This window comes from Zalophus californianus, chromosome 1 (genome assembly GCF_009762305.2).
Source record: "Zalophus californianus isolate mZalCal1 chromosome 1, mZalCal1.pri.v2, whole genome shotgun sequence".
In the NCBI taxonomy this organism is placed as follows: domain Eukaryota; kingdom Metazoa; phylum Chordata; class Mammalia; order Carnivora; family Otariidae; genus Zalophus; species Zalophus californianus.
Genome location: NC_045595.1, coordinates 134,033,576 through 134,050,450, shown reverse-complemented (window position 1 = coordinate 134,050,450; position 16,875 = coordinate 134,033,576). Strand labels below are relative to the sequence as shown.

The following is a 16,875-nucleotide window of genomic DNA, read 5'->3' as shown; positions in this document are numbered from 1 at the left end:
GAAGGGGGCAGCAGCCTGGGAAGCCCTTTGCCCCATCTGGGAGCATTTCCTGCAGCAGGCTGGGGGTTCCCTATCCCACCCCACAGTGAGCGGAAGAGGATGATAGACTTGATGGTATAGAACAAAGTACTCATGTTTCTTTTATTGGGAGTGAATGTGTGAACATTCTGAAACTAGTTGGAAATAAAATCAGGTGATAGTGGCGATGCTGATTTGAAAAGCACGGAGAAGGACCGTGTCGCGGCCATGTCCTCGGTGTCCACAGTAGCTGCTTGTGAACAAAGACCACTACAATTAGATTTATAACCGACTTTAAATCTCTCTCTCAGAAATGTGCTTCACAGAACGCGAGACAACTATGGAAAGTACTGGAAAAAGTACTGTACCATCAAAACGGCAAACGTGAAAAATGAAAGAATTGCAATTGCATGTTAGATTGAGAAGGGTCAAGGTAGGGCAGAGACAGAGCAGAGGGGAAGCAGATGGAGGAAAGAGGGCCAGAGGGTAGGGCGTCAGGGCGTTATCATGAGTTATGGGCAGAGAAGTCTGACATCTACGGTCAAGAGAACCTGGAAGGTGGTAGAAGCAAGAGACCTGAAGAAGAGATGAATGTTGACTGAAATGGATTTGATAACTGACTGGCTTAATGCCTAACATAGCTGAAGCATGCGAACATAGTGCCAGGCTTGACTCATTTAAGCTTAAATTTTGTACCTTCTGGCCTCTGTTAGATAAGAAATTTCCTCACAGACCTCATACAGATACTATTCTGTGAATTCAGACACCCCCAGGCCGCAGGTTCCAAAACCAGCCAGGTTCCTGCAAGGCTTGGGCTGCTAGAGAGATGTGGTGGTATCCTGACCTCACTCCCTGCCCACCCTGGGATCTGGGCAAGTGACCTGACTTCTGTGCACCTCGCAGTAATCCCTGCCTGGATGGGTCGAGTGAGGACTGAATATAAAAGCAATCACGTGTGTGGAGTCCTAAGCACGCACGGGTCGGGCCAGCTGCATGGGCTGTGTGGACGGCCGTCATCCTCGTGCCCACCCCAGGCTGCAAAAGCCCCTCTCACATGATGAGCCGGCAGAGGAGGGCTTCATGCTGCATCCATCATCGCTCTAAAAGGGCTTGCTTGTTTCTTTTCACGTCTTCGAACGTATTTTCTGTTAATACGGCATCACGCGTTAAAATAATGCAGCACTCCTTGGCTGCCTCTTCCTCCCTCACTACCCGCCAGCCCCCTCCCACCCCACACAGATCCTTCTGGGTTTCTTTTCTCTCTATCCTTGCTCCTTGGTGATCCCATCCATTGCCTTTAGTGCCTGATTTCTATTTCTAGTCTAGATTCTGGGCTCCAAACTAGAGTGTCTCCACTCAAATGTGTCACATCAGTGTTAAGCTGAGCACGTGTGAAATGGAATATCCAAATGGAATATCCAGATGAGCTGGTGAATGGATGGCACTCGAAGGCCCCAAAGGCCAGAATCCTCCTCCTTCTCACCAGCGGGCCCAGCCCAACAAGTGACATGTCAGGGAACAGTCAGTGGGCTTTTGTCACTGTAGAAATGGTCTGTGGATGTGTTTTCCCTACTCTTGAGAGTCCTGAGACCTCTTGACGGTGGAGACCCCATCCTGCACACCTCCAGTTCCCTTGAAGAACCTCCCACAATGCCTTGCACAGAGTAAGTGCGTATTAACTGCCGGTCAAGTTGAATTTTTGCTGAACGCTTCCCACATTCACCAAATGCTCCAACCTTCATTCCAAGAAGCTTCGCCCACAGTACAAAGGCCCCTGTGTACTTCTCCCTCGAAGCCATCAAGGCCCCAAAGTGGACACTGGAGGCACACTAGCCCCTTTCCTGCGGCTCTCGCCTCTGTGGTTTGGCAGCCTTTGGCACCCTCCCTCAACTCCCGGCCCTCGGCGGTTTGGGTGAAACCATTGTCAGTCTGCCCAGAACTGGAAGCAGAAGGGGACTGACGCACACGCAGGCCCTCACCCGCAGGCCATTCTCAGAACCCGTCTTGTTCCTTTCTCCTCTCCTCTGCCCTGGGGAGCCACCCACCCCCCCCTTAGTGGTCATCTCCTTCCACATCAACACACGAGGGATTCTCTAATGTGCTCATCTTACCCTCACTGGGGGCCCCACAGGGGAGGGGACAATCTTAGAGGCAGGCCCTGTTTGCTGGGACCCTCCTTGGCCCAGCAGAGCTGATAGTGGGAGCCTCACTGGGGGAAGGGGTGGGAGGGAGGCTGGCACGGGTTTCCCCTCCATGCTGCTCGTGCTCAGACAGCCCCAGTGACAGCGCCTCGGTACCCCTCCCTGACGGGTCGCTCAGCATTTCTTCTCCCCTCCCCCCTCCCCCCCTGCAGATCCGACATAGGATTCACCCCCCCACACCCCACCCTGCGCCTGGGCCCTACGGGGCTCTGCGCAAGTTCCCAGGGGCTGCCTCTCACTTCACCTCCTACCCAGGTCGACAGGTCGCCATAGCCAAATGGAGTGAATGAGGGGCATTGGTGTAGGGACAATCTGGAGCGTTGTCTGGTTGTTGCTTGGAATTTAAAAGACAGCCGGCACCAGCCTTGCCAGAGCTATCTAAACTGAGCAAAAGGACTTGGGTCCTGGGATGGGGTGGTACAGAGGAGAAGACAATTGTAGAGCAGGGAAATGTTCAGAAAATAGTTATTGGCTATGGTACGGGGGCTCCGTGCCTGGCCCAGACGCAGTCGTTCATGTTAGAAATGTACTTAAAATTAAGTTTGGTTGTGCTGATAGAATATCATTCTCTGTGTCCCTTTTCTTAATAGTTAATAATTACTAAGTGTTCATTGTAGAGTATTTGTGGTTCCAAATCCCACTCAAACCAATTCTAAAGGACAGTTATAAGCCTGCCTGGGATTTTTATTATTACTTCAAATAAATGGACCATTAATTAAGAGTTAGAAATAGTTTTGTTATACTGAGATTTTTCTTAAAACAGCATTTCCAAAAGGCCAGTTCTAACGTCCTTGATAAATCATATGATCTGAAACAACATACATTTATGAATCAGTCTTGGTTGGTCTGACAGGATAAGGTCAAAAGCCCAATATCAACACCTATTTGACCCTGCAGGTATAGGGCTAAGGAATACTGGAAGAGAGAGCAATATCTTGAGAGATATGTTTATATCATATCAGATAAATAAACTGTCTCAGGAGGAAAGGGGTTGATAGAATAATGGGATATCTGCTGAGTAGATACAGATAAGAATGGGTCTGCAAAAGAGGTTACATAGGTTGGGAAAGCAGTGTGTCTGTTCTCAATGTTTTTTGATTTTTTAAATTTATTTTATACATGTATATTTTACCTTTGGAATCTTTTTTTTGCAATAGATTTCTCTGTTTGCATGAAGTGGAAGCCTATTCGCAGTTTCAATTTTTTTTTCTTTGCTGAAAATTATTGAGTTACTTGGATATTTCTGTTGGAGTTAGTATCAGTACTGCCCTTTCCCATGAATTGAAGTAATAATGGTTTTCCTATCAGCCATATTCCAGGAATCTCCTTGGTGTATCAGAAGTCTCCCACAGGATGTCTTATGTTGGGGTTGGCCAATGTGCCTATGCACCATGGCTCTGAGATTTGAGCAGATCCCTTGAATCCTACACATAAACAGATGATGGCCTGAGCCAGCCCTTTTTCTCTAACCTGCTTACTTACGTCCTCACTGCCTGTTGTTTATGGAGCCAGGCTACGGAGTCAGAATATTGGGGTCCTATTACAGTGGACTGACCTTCACCCTTGGCACATCAGTTCCCGTCACTGGTTTTAGAGCTAGAGGGCTTGGACTTGACCTTGGTAGCAGCTCCTCACCAGCAGTTTGACCTCAATCAAGTCACTTAATGCTCTGAGTCCCAATTTCCTCTTCTGTGAAATAAGAATAACAATTAGTACCTACTCTTGCTCACAGAATTGGTGTCCGTTCCTTAACTCTACCATTCATCCATTCAATAAACATTTATTAAGAATTTACCTACTTATAAGGCGGGTGGACAAAGATAAATAAAACAGGACATATGCCCTGGAGGAGCTCTTTGTCAGGTGTTGAATGGATCCAGGAAGGTAATACACACATTAAGAAAACAACTCTACTTCACACCTACTAAGGTGGGCTATCATTTTAAAAAATGGAAAAATGATCAAGTGTTGACAAGGATGTGGAGAAATTAGAACCTGTGCAATTGCTGGTGGATGTCAAGTGGTATAGTCACTCTGGAAAACAGTGTCACCACGCTTCAAAAAGTTGAAAATAGAATTATTGTATGACCCAGCATTTCTACTTCTGGGTATATACCTCAAAGAATTGAAAGCAGAGACTCAAACAGAGGTTTGCATACCAATGTTCATGGCAGCATTATTCACAAGAGCCAAAGGTGAAAGCAACCTAAGCATGCATCAACAGATGACAGGAAATGCAAAATATAGTATATGCAAACAACTGAAGATATTCAGCCTTAAACAGGAATGAAATTCTGTCACACGCTACAACATGGATGAACTTTGAAACACTGTGCTAAGTGAAAAAAGCCAGGACAGATGTCGTATGATCCCATGTAAACGAGGCACTTAGAATAGGCCAACTCTTAGAGACAGAAAGTGGAATAGAGGTGACCATGGACTGGGGGGGAGTGGGAGAGGAATGGAGAGCTGGTGTTTAATGGATCCAGAGTTTCAGTTTGAGATGACTGAAAAGGTCTGGTGATGGCTGCACAACATTGTGAATGTACTTAATGCTACTGAATCATACACTTGAAACTTGCTTAAATGGTAAATTTGATGTTATATATATTTTATGATTAAAAAAACTATCATCTCTAAAATGCTATAGAAATGCAGGATGGTTAACTTGAGTTCGGATTCATGAGATTGGGTTTATATCAATCCCTCTTTTAAAAAGTGCGGTATGCATGAAATTACTTTTTCACTATTTATTACGTGATATTGAAGAAAAAGCATCCATCCAGATAAACTTTAATAATAATTTATTTATGCCGCATTGTCTTCCAAAAAGAATTTGAGGTAGTTACTCTAAAAACATCAGAGTAATGAATGAGGTCAGATCCCATTGACATAGACAAAATATAGAACCTGAGATACAAAAGAAGAAGAGAGGGAACAGATAGCACATCAGCAACAGAGCAAAAGTTTCAGCTGTGGGCCTTCCAGGAGCCAGGGAAGGGTTTCTATTCGAATATCAGACCTTTTCTTAATGCTTAAATATCATTGGTTTCAACGTGATCATTGTGCAAGTCTGTAGTGTTCACGTTGCTACCACTTACAGTTCTGAGAATGGTTGTGTAATTAGAGAACACCTAATCGAACCAGAAGAAGGATGTAGAATCAAGAACATCTTTTCTTAAGTCGAGCCCTCAGGGCCTATTCTGTGTTTAATGAAACGAGCTCCTGGACAGTTGCCTGCCCTGCTGGCCAAATGCATCTCCTGCCCCTTCCTCTGGGCTCCTGCATCAAGTCCACACTGTAGCCTGGTAGGATGAGCATCTCCTCCATCCGGGGTCCCCCCTGCCTCCCTGGCTCCCCATCCAGCTCCTGCCCCAGCAGCGTGGTTCCTGCCAGCTCCGTGTGTTGCCAGAACTCCAGACCCTGCTCATGTTTCCTTCTTCTTGGAACACCCCACTGTCTTCCTGGCCCAAGCCCTCACCCCTTCCAGAGGACAGTTCAGATCTCACCTTCTCTGGAACATCTCCAGCGCCGCTGAATTTCCCTCTCCTTGCTGTTGCAGTGCACTCTTCAGTTACACATTAGCGATTTAGTTCATTGAGGATGTGAAGGAATAGAAAGTCTTGTGAGAAACGAAGAGCAAGCTGTGATTACACCAAAGACCACATCATACATTTTATTAGAAATGGTAATATATTTAGGAAATGATCATTGAGAGCCAGCACGGATATTCAGTCTCATTGAATTTGGCCTTTTGACACACAAAGAAATGAGCACCCTGAGAAAGAAAGTGACTTGCTCAAGGTCACCCTGTATATTGGAGATAGAAATAGAAATTAGGTTGAAAACCTAATGCCCTGAAACCCAGTATTTTTACAATATCATACTAGTTTCTTTTTAATTTGTGTTTTATTTAGTGATCAGGAAATAGGACTTTGGATGTATTCCAAACATAGGCAGAGAGGGGAATTGTTAACAGTGTGAAGAACATTGGCTTTGCTCAGGGCAAGCGTCTTTGGCAAGTCACTTTGAGGCTCTGGACCTCTTATTTTTTCATCTGCAAAATAAGGATGAATTGAATGGTCTTTAAGGTTGTATTTGCTTCTGGCATTTTATGAACCTACTGGACTGTTGGCCCAGGCCCACCAAATAATTTATGAGTACTGGTAAAGCATACATGTCTCGCTTCTACTTTCTCCTCTACACTGTTCCCCTCAGCCTGGGACATACTTCTTTCAAATGTTTTCCCTTGCTTCCTTTCTTTTTTAAACTCAGCTTAAAATTCACTCAACTCAAAATTGGCAGTGTGTCCTGCTACCCTTGGCTTAATTTCAGCCCCTCCTCTGCACCTAACTTCTCTGACTACCTGGTACCTTATCACACTGTATTGGAGTCATTGATTTTTCTTGTCTCTGCCACTGGACTACAAACTAAGGCCTAGGATTATGGTGCATTTCTTGAGCCCAGGTGGCTAAAATGGTGCCTGAAAACAGTAAATGTTTGGTAAATGGATCCAATGTTTTTTGCCTGGGAAGTAAGGAAAAGACTATGGTACCAATTTCATTCAAAGCTGTTAGAAACAGTTTTCATGGAAAAGGGCGACTTGGAACTGAGTTTTCAAGAATGATTAGAATTTGAAAGGGAGTATAAAATAATAACACTGGTCTAAGAAAGTAAAGGCGGGGGGAGTGAAGGAGGTGGCTAAAAGAAATGGGTCAGATCAGTGTTACTAGTTTGAACAGCAGAACATCTGCATTAGGTTGTCTGGGGTGCTTGTGCAAATTATAGATTCCACCTGTAATTCCCACCTGTTACTCCCCATCCTGGATCTGTCGGTCTGGATTTACCTTTAGGACAAACTCCCCAGATAGATTCTTTTTTTTTTTTTTTAAAGATTTTATTTATTTATTTGACAGAGAGGGGGAACACAAGCAGGGGGAGCAGGAGGGGAAGAAGCAGGTCTCCCGCAGAGCAGGGAGCCCGATGCGGGGCTCGATCCCAGGACCCTGGGATCATGACCTGAGCCGAAGGCAGACATTTAATGACGGAGCCACCCAGGCGCCCCTCCCCAGGTAGATTGTTATCACATGAACGGAGAGTCTTGAAATCCTGGAAGGGAATGTTGGCAATTGTGGGCAACTGGAAGCTATTTTAAGTTTCTAAAGAGGGAGAATGATGGTATGATAGAAATGGAGCTTTAGGAAGGGCATAGACTAGTGGTTTGCAAAATAGATTGGTGGGAGGGAGCCCTCGGAGGCCAGGGGAGCTGCCAGGAGTGCACCAAAGTATTCAAGATGAGAGGAGGGGAGAGTTTGCTTTCTCCTGGCCGAGCCGTTGATGGAGAATAAACAGTGACTCCAAGAGGCGTGTTAAGAAATGAAATGATGAGGCTTGGCTACAGACAGGTTATATAAGCAGTAATAGTAGAGAAGAGTTTGAAATGACAACTGTGCTTTAAGGTTCCAGGAAATGGCAGTTCCACAGATACACATGCTACTTTTGTCTAAGGAGTTCTGTTTCCACCTGAGGTGGTTGCGGCGTCTGGGAGGCACCCAGTTGACGAGTGTGTCAACTATTGGCAACATGGGCTCGAGTATACCCAAAGGTCTGGGAGGGACATAATGATGTGGGAGGGTCAATAGCATGAGAGGAGAGGAAAGAAGGAAGCTGAAAACCTGAACTCAGAGTTGTGGGAGCAGCAACATTGGACAGGGGGAGGACGATGGAGCAAGGAGGGAATAGGGAAGAAGCAGAGAGGTGGGTGGTGAATGAGGGTTGAATAATAAAGAGAAACCAAAGGGAGACAAAGGCTTAAGAAGGTGAGTATCCATTATGTCAGATGTGCTATAGTGTTCGAGAAGGAAAAGAACAGTCCTTTCAACTTGGCAAAAAGGGTTTTAGATGAAAACTAACTGTTAAGAAGTGAAAATCTATAATACGTTCTGATGTGTGTGTTGTGATCTATCATACCAGGAGTAATTAAAAACTCTTCATGGCAAATTGTGTTGACAATTAACGAGCAAAAATAAAAATACACTTCAGACAGGCTGGTTTCCAAAAGGATACTCTTCTATTAGAGAGCTAGGAAACGGGGAGGGGAGCAGGAAGGGATTAGGATGCATGGACAAAGAAGAAATCTTTAAAAATCTTAACATGTATGTATGTTAATGATCTTGCTTACAAAATAGGGTTGCATTCAGGTTTTATTTTTTATTTTTTAAAAAGATTTTATTAATTTATTTGAGAGAGAGAGAGCAGAGCGCGCACGAGAGAGAGGGAGAGAGAGAGAATGCGCGCGGGGGGGGGGGTGAGGGGAGGGAAGCGACAGAGGGAGAAGCAGGCCTCCCGCTGAGCAGGCAGCCTGATGTGGGGCTTGATCCTAAGACCCTGGGATCATGACCTGAGCTGAAGGCAGAGGTTTAACCAACTAAGCCACCCAGGCGTCCTGCATTCAGTTTTTTTAAAATTTAATTTTATTATGTTAGTCACCATACATTACATCATTAGTTTTTGATGTAGTGTTCCATGATTCATTGTTTGCGTATAACACTCAGTGCTCCATTCAATACATGCCCTCTTTAATACCCATCACCAGGCTAACCCATCCCCCCTCCCCCCTCCCCTCTAGAACCCGCAGTTTGTTTCTCAGAGTCCATAGTCTCTCATGGTTCATCTCCCCCTCCAGTTACCCCCTCTTCATTTTTCCCTTCCTACTGTCTTTTTTTTTTTTTAACACATAATGTATTATTTGTTTCAGAGGTACAGATCTGTGATTCATCATTCTTACACAATTTACAGCGCTCACCATAGCACGTACCCTCCCCAATGTCCATCATCCAGCCACCCCATCCTTCCCCACCCCCACCACTCCAGCAACCCTCAGTTTGTTTCCTGAGATTAAGAGTCTCTTAAGGTTTGTCTCCCTCTCTGGTTTATCTTGTTTCATTTTTCCCTCCCTTCCCCTATGATCCTCTGTCTTGTTTCTCAAATTCCTTGTATCAGTGAGATCATATGATACTTGTCTTTCTCTGACTTATTTCACTTAGCATAATACCCTCTAGTTCCACCCATGTCATTGCAAATGGCAAGATTTCATTTTTTTGATGGCTGCATAATATTCCATTGTATATACATACCACTTCTTCTTTATCCATTCATCTGTCGATGGACATCTTGGCTCTTTCCACAGTTTGGCTATTGTGGACATTGCTGCTATAACATTGGGGTACACGTACCCCTTCAGATCACTACATTTATATCTTTGGGGTAAATACCCAGTAGTGCAATTGCTGGGTCGTAGGGTAGCTCTATTTTCAACTTTTTGAGGAACCTGCATACTGTTTTCCAGAGTGGCTGCACCAGCTTGCATTCCCATCAATAGTGTAGGAGGGTTCCCCTTTCTCCATATCCTCTCCAACATCTGTGTTTCCTGACTTGTTAATTTTAGCCATTCTGACTGGTGTGAGGTGGTATCTCATTGAGGTTTTGATTTGGATTTCCCTGATGCCGAGTGATGTTGAGCACTTTTCCATGTGTCTGTTGACCATTTGGTTGTCTTCTTTGGAAAAATGTCTGTTCATGTCTTCTGCCCATTTCTTGATTTGATTATTTGTTCTTTGGGTGTTGAGTTTGATAAGTTCTTTATAGATTTTGGATACAAGCCCTTTATCTGATGTGTCATTTGCAAACATCTTCTATTCTGTCAGTTGTCTTTTGGTTTTGTTGACTATTTCCTTTACTGTGCAAAAGTTTTTATCTTGATGAAGTCCCAATAGTTCATTTTTGCCCTTGCTTCCCTTGCCTTTGGCGATGTTTCTAGGAAGAAATTGCTGTGGCTGAGGTCAAAGAGGTTGCTGTCTATGTTCTCCTCTAGTATTTTGATGGATTCCTGTCTCACATTTAGGTCTTTCAACCATTTGGAGTCTATTTTTGTGTGTGGTGTAAGGAAATGGTCCAGTTTCATTCTTCTGCATGTGGCTGTCCAATTTTCCCATCACCATTTGTTGAAGAGACTGTCTTTTTTCCATTGGACATTCTTTCCATGCATTCGGTTTTTAAAAGAGTTTTCATTCTTGCCCCTTGGTTATGGTGGCATCTGAAAAAAAAAAAAAGAGATGTCATAGAGAATACAACCAGATATCCAAAGCTCTGCTTTTATGCTACCATGAAATACGGCTTCAGAGAAGAAACAGTTCCTTAAAACACATTACCCCTCTGTTTCATCCTTAATGACCTCAGGGTTGGGAGGTGGCGGGGAGATCCACTTTTCTTTTCTTTTTTTTTTTAAGATTTTATTTATTTATTTGACAGAGAGAGACAGCGAGAGAGGGAACACAAGCAGGGGGAACGGGAGGGGGAGAAGTAGGCTTCCCCCTGAGCAGGGAGCCCGATGTGGGGCTTGATCCCAGGACCCTGGGATCATGACCTGAGCCGAAGGCAGATGCTTAACAATTGAGCCACCCAGGCGCCCAGAGATCCACTTTTCAATGTAAAACAAAGTGACAGGATGTACACTAGTGTAGAGTTCATCACTGCAGGCTGATCTGGCATGGTCAACTCCATTTGGTGCTGTAAGTACAGTACTCTACCTCTGGATAGATATCCATCAAGACATAAATTGCTCTAGGTGTTCAAAGGTTTTTACATTACTTGAGTATTTTCCATGTTTTCTGTTCTTCATCTACATTATATATACTTGATGGCTTGAGATGTTAAATCCTTGATAGCCTTTTCTACAAACAAAGTTATGTGCTTTGGAATAATAAAGCAGGCAATCATCAGAAAGAAGCATACATTTTCTCCCATTTAATAATGTTATTTAAAAAAAAAAACTAAGGAGAGGATGGAAAAAAAAAAGAATCGCTTAACAGTGGTGTGAAGGTGATTTAAAAAAAAAAAGAATCTGAACTGAAACCTAGGTGGATGGTGTACAGGGGAATTCCTATCATTGGAGTTGTACCCATTGCGCTTGAACAAGTAAAATGAAGTGGTTGGATGAGATCTCTAGACTGTTTCCAAACTATGAACTGGGACATGACCTGACAAGGGATTTTTTTTCCTTCTGAGTTGTGAATATTTTCTTGTGTCAGACTCCTAAAAACTCCTAAGAGTCTCTAAGTTCTTACATAACTGTTGAGTAATAAAATTGATTTCTACCCACCACCTAGTTATTTCTGTCTTCTGACTTCAGGTAATTGTCAATATGTCCTTAAACAGATTTGCCAAGTTGCTTAAGCCTAGCACTTCATAAGGGCTTAAAAGGCTGGCTGTACTCTGGTTTTCTATGAATACTTAACTGCGGCTATGGTCCTACTTGATACCATGGCTCATAGAAATATATTGGTATTGAAGCCCCTATTTCCTTCTGACATAGCAATTGTCATTTTGGGATGATTATAAAAAGCAGAACCTCTTAGTGACTTTGTAGCTCAATGTGATCTTAAAGTAGCTTTTTGATAGCCTGTATACTTCTTGAATTGTATCTTCTGTCAGTGACCATCCTTTACCAGTCTTATCTAATAATAAGTGTTTATAAATAGGATGTGAAGAAGACATACAAATGGCCAGCAGACACATGAAGAAATGCTCAACATCACCAGGCATCAGGGAAATACAAATCAAAACCACAATGAGATACCACCTCACACTGGTCAGAATGGCTAAAATTAACAACTCTGGAAACAACAGATGTTGGTGAGGATATGGAGAAAGAGGAACCCTCTTACACTGCTGGTGGGATGCAAGCTGGTGCAGCCACTCTGGAAAAACAGTATGGAGTTTCCTCAAAAAAGTTAAAAATCGAGCTACCTTATGACCCAGCAATTGCTCTACTAGATATTTATCCAAAAGATACAAACATAGTGATTCGAAGGGGCACATGCACCAATGCTTATAGCAGCAATGTCCACAATAGCCAAAACTATGGAAAGAGCCCAGATGTCCATCAAGAAACGAATGGATAAAGAAGATGTGAGATATATATATATAATGGAATATTACTCAGCCATCAATAAGAATGAAATCTTGCCATTACAATGACATGGATGGAAGTAGAGGGTATTGTGCTAAGTGAAATAAAATCAGTCAGAGAAAGACAATTATCAGATTATTTCACTCATATGTAGAATTTAAGAAACAAAACAGAATGAACATGGGGAAAGAGAAGGAAAAATAAAATAAGATAAAAACAGAGAGGAAGGCAAACCATAAGAGTCACTGAACTCTAGGAAACAAACAGAGTTGTTAAGGGGAGGTGGGAGGGGGAAGGGATAATTGGGTGATGGGCTTTAAGGAGGGCACTTGATGTAATGAGCATTGGGTGTTATATGCAACTGATGAATCACTAAATTCTACCTCTGAAACTAATTTTTAAAAAAGAAAAAAATAGATGCAAAAATTGTTATTTTTAAGAAAAGATAATTGTTGAGCTATAAAATATGTAAGTTGTAGGTTTTATTTATATCTCTCATATGGGGTTATATGCCATAACCTCCAGTAACATTCATTTCAAAATGTCATATGAACCATTTTTTAAATTATAAAACTGGTAAGTTTTTTAAATCACAGATTGTAGAAGAGCATAGAGTAAAATGTAAAAATTCTCCTTCCCTGTTTTCTAGCCTTCAGTACAACTCTCCAAAAGCAATCACTGTTAACAGTGTCTTAAGTTTCTTTGCATGAATTTTCAAAGCATACACAATTTTACGGATATATGTACACATACTCATTTTTACATAGTCATACTATGTAAACTGTTCTTCATCTTGGTTTTTTTTTAAGGTTTATTTATTTATTTTGGAGAGAAAGAAGGGGGAAGAGAGAGAACAAACTGGGGGGAGGAGCAGAGGGAGGAAGGAGAAGAAGACTCCCCACTGAGCAGGGAGCCTGATGTGGGGCTCCATCCCAGGACCCCAGGATCATGACCTGAGCTGAAGGCAGACGCTTAACCAACTGAGCCACCCAGGTTGCCCCATCTTGGTGTTGTTGTTTTTTTTAATTTACTTAAAATACCAAGACTGTGTCATACTAGCATGACTCAGCTTCATTCTCTATTTAAAACTGCATGGTATTTCATTATATATGTGTGTGTACCATAATTTATTGATGAGAATATAAGTAATTTCCAATTTATATCTGGTTGTTGTGGAAGTGCAAATAATTACGATAATGAACATTCTTAGAAATGAAATTACTGAACCAAGGGGTTTCAAATTTTTTAAATTTTGAAGAGATATTTCCAAGTTATCTTGCACATAGTTACACTTCTTTCAATATTATCTGACACTGTTTCCACATTCTTATCTATCAGTCTTCTTTTGAGATTTGAAATTTCTGCCATTATAGTAGTTGAAAATTGTTGCTTCTTTTTATTATGCCTTATTGGATTAGCGTGCATTGGGTATTTTTTTCATAAGAAAAATAGTCATTTTTATATAGTGTGAATTTCCTGTATTTTGTCCTTTGATTATTTTCCCTTGACATATCCATTTAATGAGAGAAAAAGAAACCCTTTACTAGGTTAGACTACCATTTATTTATGTATTTTTCTAATTTTTTTAGCTCAGCTTTATAATTTTTATTTAATTATTTTTATTTTAATTCCAGTGTAGTTAACATACAATGTTATATTGGTTTCAGATGTACAATATAGTGATTCAGCATTTCTGTACATTACTCAGTGCTCATCATGATAAGTGCACTCTTAATCCCCTTCATCTATTTCGCCCATCCTCCCAACCACCTCCCCTCTGGTAGCCATCAGTTTGTTCTCTATAGTTAAGAGTCTGTTTTTGGTTTGTCTCTTTTTGTGGTTGTTGTTGTTCATTTATTTTGTTTCTTAAATTCCACCTATGAGTGAAAATCACACGGTATTTGTCTTCTGTGACTGACTTATTTCCCTTAGCTTTATACTCTCTAGATCCATCCGTGTTGTTGCAAATGGCAAGATTTCATTTTATGACTGAGCAATATCTCACTGTAGACCTATACCACCTCTTCTTTATCCATTTATCTATTGATGGATACTTGGACTTCTTCCATAACTTGGCGATTGTAAATAATACCGCAGTAAACACAGGCATGCATATATTTTCTTGAATTAGTGTTTTTGTATCTTTGGGTAAAAACCTAGTAGTGGAATTACTAGAATTCTACTTTTACTTTTTTGGGGAAACTCCATACTGTTTCTCACTCTGGCTGCACCAGTTTGCATTTCCACAAACAGTTGTACAAGGGGTTCTTTTTTCTTCACATCCTTACCAACACTTGTTGTTTCTTGTCTTTTTGATTTTAGCCATTCTGACAGGTGTGAGGTGATATCTCATTGTAGTTTTGATTTGTAGTTCCCTGATGATGAGTGATGTTGAGCATCTTTTTATGTGTCTGTTGGTCATCTGTATGTCTTCTTTGGAGAAATGTCTGTTCATGTCCCCTGCCCATTTTTAATTGGATTATTTGGGATTTTTTTTTTGGTGTTGAGTTGTATAAGTTCTTTATGTATTTTGGATACTAACTCTTTATCAGATATGTCATTTACAAATATCTTCTCCCATTCCATAGGTTGTCTTTTAGTTCTGTTGATTGTTTGCTATGCAGACGCTTTTTATTTTGATGTAGTCCCAATAATTTATTTTTTATTTTATTTCCCTTGCCTCAGGAGACATATTTAGAAAAATGTTGCTATGGCCATTGTCAGAGAAATTACTGGGATAGGTTACCTTTTAATAGATAACCTACCAACAGTTCTCAGGAAACCATAAATGTATGTATTCCACACATGATCACCTGTACAAACACTAACTCACTTAGAGGCCTAAAAGAAAGCCCAAAAGAAAAAGTGTCTGAGAAGAGAAAGAAAACAGTCTATCTGGAGATAGATGTGGGGACTGGCCTCATGCTTTCTATTACTTTTCTATTGCTATAAAAATATGGACCATTAACTTAACAGCTCCCAGTTTTCCTGTGATAGAAGTCCAGGCACAGCATGACTGGCTTTTTACTCAGGTCCCACAGAGCTAAAATAAAGTTGGTCAGCTGTGCTCAGTATTCTCTTCTAAGTTGATCTGGTTGTGGCAGAATTCAGTTCCTTGCAACTGTAGAACTAAAGTCCCAGTTTCCTTGCTGGTTATTAACTGGGGGCCACTCTCAGAATCTAGAGACAGCCTATGTTCCTTATCACAGAGCCTCTCCCATCTCCAGAGTCCAGCCAAGGACAGCTTCCCTTGTGTTAAAGCTTTCTCATGCTTCCAGTCTTTCTGACTTCCAGACCCAGATCTGATGAGTTCATGAGACTAGGAAGCCCAACCAGATAATCTACCTATCTTAGGGTCAACTGATTTGGAACAAAACAGAATGGCAAAGACCTTCCACAGTAGCACCTAATTAGTGTTCAGTTAATTAACTGGGAGGAGGTGTATGTATGCAAGGGGTCAGGAATCTGGGGGGTCATCATAGCATTCTGCCCACCACAACCCCCACCTGCCTTCCTCAAGGAAAGCAGACAGAAGTCATGTTTGTTGTCTGAGGACACCAATCCTACTGAAACATTAGATGCCAGAGAAAGGGAGCAGGACTGGAATCCATCTAACCTCATGCATAACAAAGTCCCACCCATGCGGGTCAAACATCTTGATATGAGCAATGAAACAGCAGAAAGCTGCAGAGAAAATCTCAGAAACCACACATACAATGTAGGGGTCGGCAGGCCTTCCTGACCAAGGATCAAAACCTGGCATTTCTGACTCCACAATCTCTGCCTTTTTGACCCCTACACTGTGACCCACCAGAGGACAGGTCATTCATTGGCTGTACAGATAGATTTTGAGTCCTCTGACCTTACTGTTTCTTCTTATGCCAGTGTGATCAGATGTGCTTTTGTGAGTTGTTGGCCTTGGGTATTCAGTAGAACAGAATGAACTGACCACAACCTAAGTAGGTAAGCCACTCAAGGGAACCGTAGTGATGAGCATTATTCTAAAAGAATTCTAAAAACCCTCTCTTCCCTCCCTCCATTTCTTTCTCTTTCATATTCCCACCTGCTGCCGTGATTCAGGCGCATCATACATGACCTGCTTGAGACGGAAGAGATTTATATAAAAGAGATTAAGAGCATAATTGATGTAAGTAGACTGGGGTAGTGGACATTAAGGATGTATTCAAATTAGAGTTCTGTTGCACAAAGAGACTTAAAATAGTTGCCGTATGTCTCTAGAATTTCCACCAAGAGTTCAGGTCTTATAATATCACAAGTATCTTTCCAATAGGAATAAGAACATTCTTATGACTAGTGATCCGTGTAACTAAATAACTTCCAAAGGATTGTATCAATTCATACTGATTTTAGCAGGGCCCAGTAGGTTGCCAACAATGGACATGATAATTTGAATATTTTTGATAATTTAATAAGGGAGAATTGTTTCAAGTAGGATTTTTTGCTTGAGAGTGAAAATTTGAATTTTTCCTATTTTCCTAAGAGAATAATCTGAGAAATAAATGATCTGTACAAAGTTATAATAGAATTTTTATAATAAAATATCAAAAGAAAATAAAATCTCCAATAAAAAAGGGGATGTTAATACAGTCTGATATTCATGCTGAATGAAATATTATTCAACTGTTACAAAATATTTTGAATAATATGTAGCAATGTTGAAAAATG

At 41.6% G+C, this 16,875-nt stretch overlaps 1 protein-coding gene across 1 annotated transcript in view; it reads left to right on the top strand.

Annotated features, from left to right (window-relative positions):
* MCF2L2 (MCF.2 cell line derived transforming sequence-like 2) overlaps positions 1-16,875 on the top strand; it is a 257,309-nt gene that overhangs the window by 169,580 nt on the left and 70,854 nt on the right. Inside the window, 1 exon segment of the mRNA XM_027583512.2 lies at positions 16,270-16,336. Coding sequence (XP_027439313.2) covers positions 16,270-16,336 — 67 coding nt within the window.